The 6,062-nt window shown below is 49.6% G+C and overlaps 1 protein-coding gene across 1 annotated transcript in view; it reads left to right on the top strand.

The window, feature by feature from the left end:
- DEAF1 (DEAF1 transcription factor) overlaps nucleotides 1-6,062 on the top strand; it is a 75,440-nt gene that overhangs the window by 22,678 nt on the left and 46,700 nt on the right. The window contains exons 6-7 of the mRNA XM_011930140.1: nucleotides 617-756; nucleotides 2,172-2,237. Of these exons, the coding sequence (XP_011785530.1) occupies nucleotides 617-756; nucleotides 2,172-2,237 (206 nt within the window). The remainder of the gene's footprint in view (nucleotides 1-616; nucleotides 757-2,171; nucleotides 2,238-6,062) is intronic.

Raw genomic sequence — 6,062 nt, 5'->3', positions numbered from 1 at the left:
CTCGGGAGGCTGAGGCAGGAGAATGGCGTAAACCCGGGAGGCGGAGCTTGCAGTGAGCTGAGATCCGGCCACTGCACTCCAGCTCGGGCGACAGAGTGAGACTCCGTCTCAAAAAAAAAAACACAAAGAAGACAGAAGGTGCGAGTGACACCACGTTCCTGTGAACTAGAGCTGAGACCTGGGAGAGGCACTGGGCAGGACTGGGCCTGGGAACCCTTTGGGGGTGAAAAACCATCGTGACCCATGGGATAGGAGACAAGCAAGAAGGAGTGGGAGGGAGGCAGGGCTGGGACGTGTTCCTCAAGTTGCCAGGTCAGCTTGGGACTTGTAGACAAAGGCTCTGGAAGTGGGTATTAGAGGTGCTCAGTGTGGGACCTGATCGAGCCTGCAGTGCCTGCGGACAGTGGCTGGAGAGATCACGTAGGGGATCAGAGGCACAGGCTGCAAAGGCAGATCCGTGGTGGCCCTGTCAGGGCCAAGTACACAGGTGGGTGAGATCACACTAGCTGCTGGGGTACTGGTGCTGGTGGAATGGCGGAGGAGGTCCCAGGAGGGAGGCGATGGCAGAGGCGACGTTCCTACCTGCTGTCATCGTGACTGCTGCTCTTCCTTGCAGGCGGCCGTGGACGGTGCATCAAGCAGGGGGAGAACTGGTACAGTCCCACCGAGTTTGAGGCCATGGCAGGAAGAGCCAGCAGTAAGGACTGGAAAAGAAGCATTCGCTACGCAGGCCGACCCCTGCAGTGCCTCATCCAGGTATCGTCCATGCCTCCTCACCTGTGCTCCACACACAGCTTGGATGCGGGGCCTCCGAGGTGGCCCAGTCAGAGGGAGGGCACAGACCACGGGGTCAGACACACGGGGTTTGCAGCCTCCACCTCGTGTCTGTGTGGCCTTGGATGAGTGACTGACCCTCTCGTATTTCAGTTTCTGGATTTTTCACATGGGAATGATGATGATCGTGACCCTGTGAGGATTGTTGGGAGAAGTGCATGAGGTCACAGCACCTGGCACAGAGCAGCTGCAGAAAGGGGGCGTGTCAAATACACAAAAAATGAAAACAGTGGAAGTTAAGATAATCGTTCCTGTTTGAATGCGTGTGACCCTTTCAAAGTCGCCTAACTTCTCTTCTGTCTGCTAAGAAAGGAGGACTTCTAATTCCCATTCCAGTTCAGCTCCTTGTGTGTTGTTAAGGAAGCAATTCCTTTAGAGCCTTTTGCACATCTTGAAAGGAAAGAGATAGGTTCTGCCACTAGTAATGGCACTGTGAAAAGGAGAAGTCTCTGGAAATTACTGGTTGTTGTTTGCTTCTTTTTTGGAGACAGAGTCTCACCTTGTTGCCCAGACTGGAGTGCAGTGGCTTGATCTTGGCTCACTGCATCTTCCACCTCCCAGGCTCAGAGGATTGTCCTGCCTTAGCCTCCCAGGTAGCTAGGATTACAGGTGCCCGTCACCACACCTGGCTTTTTTTTTTTCAGTAGAGATGGGGTTTCACCCTGTTGGCCAGGCTGGTCTCGAACTCCCGACCTCAAGTGAGCCATCCACCTCGGCCTCTCAAAGTGCTGGGATTACAGGCGTGAGCCACAGTACCTGGCCTAATTTTTGTTTTTAATGGAGATCGGGTTTCACCAGGCTGGCCAGGCTGGTCTCGAACTCCCCACCTCAAGTGAGCCGCCCGCCTCGGCCTCTCAAAGTGCTGGGATTACAGGCATGAGCCACCATGCCCAGCCCTCATTTCTCAAAATTTTTGTCTTTATGAGGTTGGACACGGTGGCTTACTCCAGTAATCCCAGCACTTCGGGTGGCCGAGGTGGGCTGATTGCTTGAGGTCAGGAGTTCGAGACCAGCCTGGCCAACATGGCAAAACCTCATCTCTACTAAAAATACAAAAATTAGCCGGGTGTCGTGGCACAAGCCTATAATCCCAGCTTCTTGGGAGGCTAAGGCATGAGAATCGCTTGCGCCAGGGAGGCAGAGGTTGCAGTGAGCTGAGCACGTGGCACTGCACTCCAGCCTGGGCAACCCAACAAGACTGTCTCAAAAAAAAAAAAAGAGTTTTTGTATTTATGAATGGCAGGTAAATGGTAGAAGTGGTTGAAATCTTCTATTATTGAATGATTCACATTTAGGGGCTGACTTTCTAATGCGTGGTGCTGCTTTTTACATTTCAGGACGGGATCTTAAACCCTCACGCTGCCTCTTGCACCTGTGCTGCCTGCTGCGACGACATGACCTTAGTAAGTTGCCAGCATGTCTGGAGCAGGAGCACTTGGTGGGGCTGGGGGTGGCTGAGTGGGTCCCACAGCTCTTGGCCCCTTGGCTGTTTCCCTCTTGCCCTCTGCCTTGGAGAGGGATACTGTCCTCGCTTCTCCTGGGTTGCTCTGTCCCCTGCTCCCTGATATACCACAATGAAACCTGACGTCTTGATACGGGGGCACGTGGTTGGCCCCCAAGATGTTGCTCAAAGAACATTTATGGAAATCTTAAATAGCGAAAAGCGGTTATAATGTCATCGCCTTAACTCTAAAACTAAACATACACACTTTTCCTTGTATGTGTGCTGTTAGATATTCTGCATTTTATAACGTGTCAGAAAAATGCTACTGTAAACTTATTCATGAATAGAGCTTTTAATGTCTTTTTGACATATTTCTTTATTCTGAATTCTTAACTATTTGACAAAGACCCAAAATAATTTTCTTTTTCTTTTTTTTTTGAGACGGTGTCTCACTCTGTTGCCCAGGCTGGAGTGCAGTGGCGCGATCTCGGCTCACTGCAAGCTCCACCTCCAGATTCAAGCAATTCTCCTGCCTCAGCCTCCCGAGTAGCTGGGATTACAGGCGTGAGCCACCAAGCCCGGCTAATTTTTGTATTATTAGTAGAGATGGGGTTTTGCCATGTTAGTCAGGCTGGTCTCAAACTCCTGACCACCGGTGATCTGCCCGCCTCGGCCTCTGAAAGTGTTGAGATTACAGGCGTGAGCCACTGCACCTCAAAAAAAAAAAAAAAAACATGGAGAGACCTACCGTGTTCTTGGGGTGAAACAGTAAACGTCCTAGAATTGTCTAGTTCATATATAGATTTCATGTGATTCTAGTGGAAAAAACAATTTTGTGAATGTAAAATAATTTTGAAGTTGATTTGGAAAAGCCAGTAGGTGAGACTCTTAGAGATGCTGGAGGAGTAAAGGAGCCGGGAGGAGGCATCGGTCCCATTGGCAGTCGAGCCTGCGGGTAGATCATTTGCAGGGGCTCCAACGCTGAAGTACTTCGATGTCAGTCTAGGAAGTCATGAACAGGGTCTGTCTGTAGAAGGTACTGAAAAAAATGCTAAAGAAAGAGACCAGAGAAGATTGAAATACATCAGCAAACATCCTGTGTCCGTGGATTAGAAGACTCAATATAGTAAAAATGTGACTTTTTCTCAAGTTGATTCATAGGTTTAACACAATTACTATCAAAATCCCAGCAGGATTCTTTTTAGATGCAGACAAGCTGATTCTAAAATTTATATAGAAAGGTAAAGGAAATTTAAAAAGCCAAAACGGTTTTGAAATAAACATTTAAATGGTTGGAATCACATTGCGGGGTCTTAAGACTTACTAGCTCGTGACAGTGATCAAGACAGTGTGGCACTGGCAGAATCAGAGACCCCCAAAATCTGGGTCAGACTAGAGTGTCGTAGACTCCAGCAAATGGCCTTGGAGCGACTGGACGTTCATCGGCAGAGACAAAGGATGACCTGAACTTCACACTTGGTACAAAAACGAATTCAAAATGGGTCACAGATCTAAAGTAAAAGGTAAAACTATAACATTTTTAGGAGAAAGCACATTGGAAAATCTTCCTGACCTAGAGTTAGAACTAGGATTTCTTAGATTGGACTTGATCACATTTTAAAACTTTTGGCTTCCACTTGGGGAATGGTGGTGTGATAAGCTTAGTGGACCAACTCTCCAGAGAAATAACTAGTGAAAACTGTGAAAAAATAACCCCTTAAGGTCTCTGGAAATTGTCCTAGGTGCATATAGCAAATAAAGAAACATCCAAGAAAATGTCCTGAGTCTTGGAAAGAGCAGTGAGGATTGTGACATTTAAGCCAGGACCGGCTCCTTCCCTCCCTTTCTGCCCCCAGCTCCCTATGGAGGCTCCATTTGGGGTGGTTGTGACCAAGAAAACAGGGTTCCCACTCCTTGCAGCTCCCAGTCAAGGGATGTGGTATCTCACTGGAGGGGCAGGCCACTAGCGGTTCTCAACCCCTTCAGCTCCAATTGGCAGTAGATTCCCGGGAAGTGTGACTGAAAATCTCTTCAGTCAGCCCCACTCAGAGGGCAGAGGCGTTACTCAGAGGTGGGAGGCCAAGCATAGGGAGGCCCCAGTTTCCCTCAACCCAGATTGCCCATAGGGTGGAGCGTCCATGCGGTGAGAGGCTGCCGCCCCCCTCACAGAGCCCAGCTGATGCAACCGAGTCCCTCTGATAGACTCAGGCACTGTTCCCGCCTCCAGGTCTGCAGTAGGGGCTCCCACATTCAGCCCCAAAGAGACAGAGGCTGTAAGAACAGAGAGTTCCAAAGCCCTTCCCAAAGGAACTGACTTGATTTGAAACAGTATGGGGATGTTCAAGCCTAAAAGTGCCCTGGAAAACAATGGACATTTTGCTGGTAAGCAGTTAAGAGGAGGCCAGCAGTTCCGTTAGAGCAAGAAACTAAACTAGGTCAGCAGGTTTACCAGAGAGGCGAGGAAAGCCACAGCTAAGAACCCACCTGGGAAACAAGCCTTCGAGATCTAACCTCTTGGTAAAGAAGCCCTAATTTAATTGGCTCAGACAGTGGAGCGCTGTGTGCCCCAGGGCATTGTTGGGAGTAATGGAGCAGGCGGCTGGCAGTTAGCTGATTCTGACACTTGACTAAACCAACAGCTTAACAGAGATGAGGGAGAGAGACAGCCAAAATCCCCACCACCAGAGGTGACTGCACCCCCAGGGCTGAGCCCTCAGAGGAACGGCAGCCGAGGCCGCCCCAGGAGAACAGTTTCAGTTAAACCGTCCAGCCCCATCCCTGAATAATAAACAAGCAGACAGCAGCAAGGAGCTGGGGGAAAGGAGAACAGCTTTCCACTGTTGCTACAGCATATCACCCGTGTGTCTGATTCTTAACAAAAGAGTCTGAGACATGCAAAGAACCGCGAACCATGCACAGGACGAGAGCAACAGAAATAGCCTGGAGAGGCCCGGATGTTGGGTTTAACAGGCAAAAGCTTTAAAACAGCCATCCTCAGTATGTTCAGAGGACTAAAGAAAACCACAGCTAGAGACTGCATGGAAGGTCTGAAGACACTGTCTCCTCACTGGAGAATGTCAATGAAGAGATAGAAATAATTAAAAAAAAAAAAAGAATCGGTTGGGCGCGGTGGCTCTCACGCCTGTAATCCCAGCACTTTGGGAGGCCGAGGCAGGCGGATCATGAGGTCAGGAGATTGAGGCCATCCTGGCTAACATGGTGAAACCCCGTCTCTACTAAAAATGCAAAAAATTAGCTGGGCATGGTGGCGGTGCCTGTAGTCCCAGCTGCTTGGGAGGCTGAGGCAGGAGAATGGCGTGAAGCCGGGAGGCAGAGCTTGCAGTGAGCCTAGATCACGCCACTGCACTCCAGCCTGGGCGACAGAACAAGACTCCGTCTCAAAAAAACAAAAAAAACAAACAAAACAAAACAAAACAAAAAAATTGTAGAATTGGAAAGAAGAATAACTGAATGAAAAATTCACTAGAGTCTCAACAGGTTTGAACTGACAGAAGAGACGTTCTGAGCATGTGTCTAGCAGCCTTGTGTGGTGCTGGGCTTGCGAGGGTCTCAGGTCGGAGGCGGGAGTGTCCCAGGCCCAGCTCCCATGCCTTCTCCTGTCTGGTGCGGTGCTGCTGAAGCTATGCCCTTGTGCTGCCAACTTTCTCCTCTGTGGCTTCTTCTCATTCCTCCCTTGCTTGGCCCTGGCCCCCATCTATTTTCTGTCTTTTAGGAATTCCTGACCTTTTTTTTTCTTTTTTTGAGACGGATTCTCGCTCTGTCC

Source organism: Colobus angolensis, unplaced genomic scaffold (genome assembly GCF_000951035.1).
Source record: "Colobus angolensis palliatus isolate OR3802 unplaced genomic scaffold, Cang.pa_1.0 Scaffold84, whole genome shotgun sequence".
Lineage (NCBI taxonomy): Eukaryota > Metazoa > Chordata > Mammalia > Primates > Cercopithecidae > Colobus > Colobus angolensis.
Note: the sequence above shows the minus strand (reverse complement) of the source record. Positions and strands in the feature narration are given on the sequence as shown.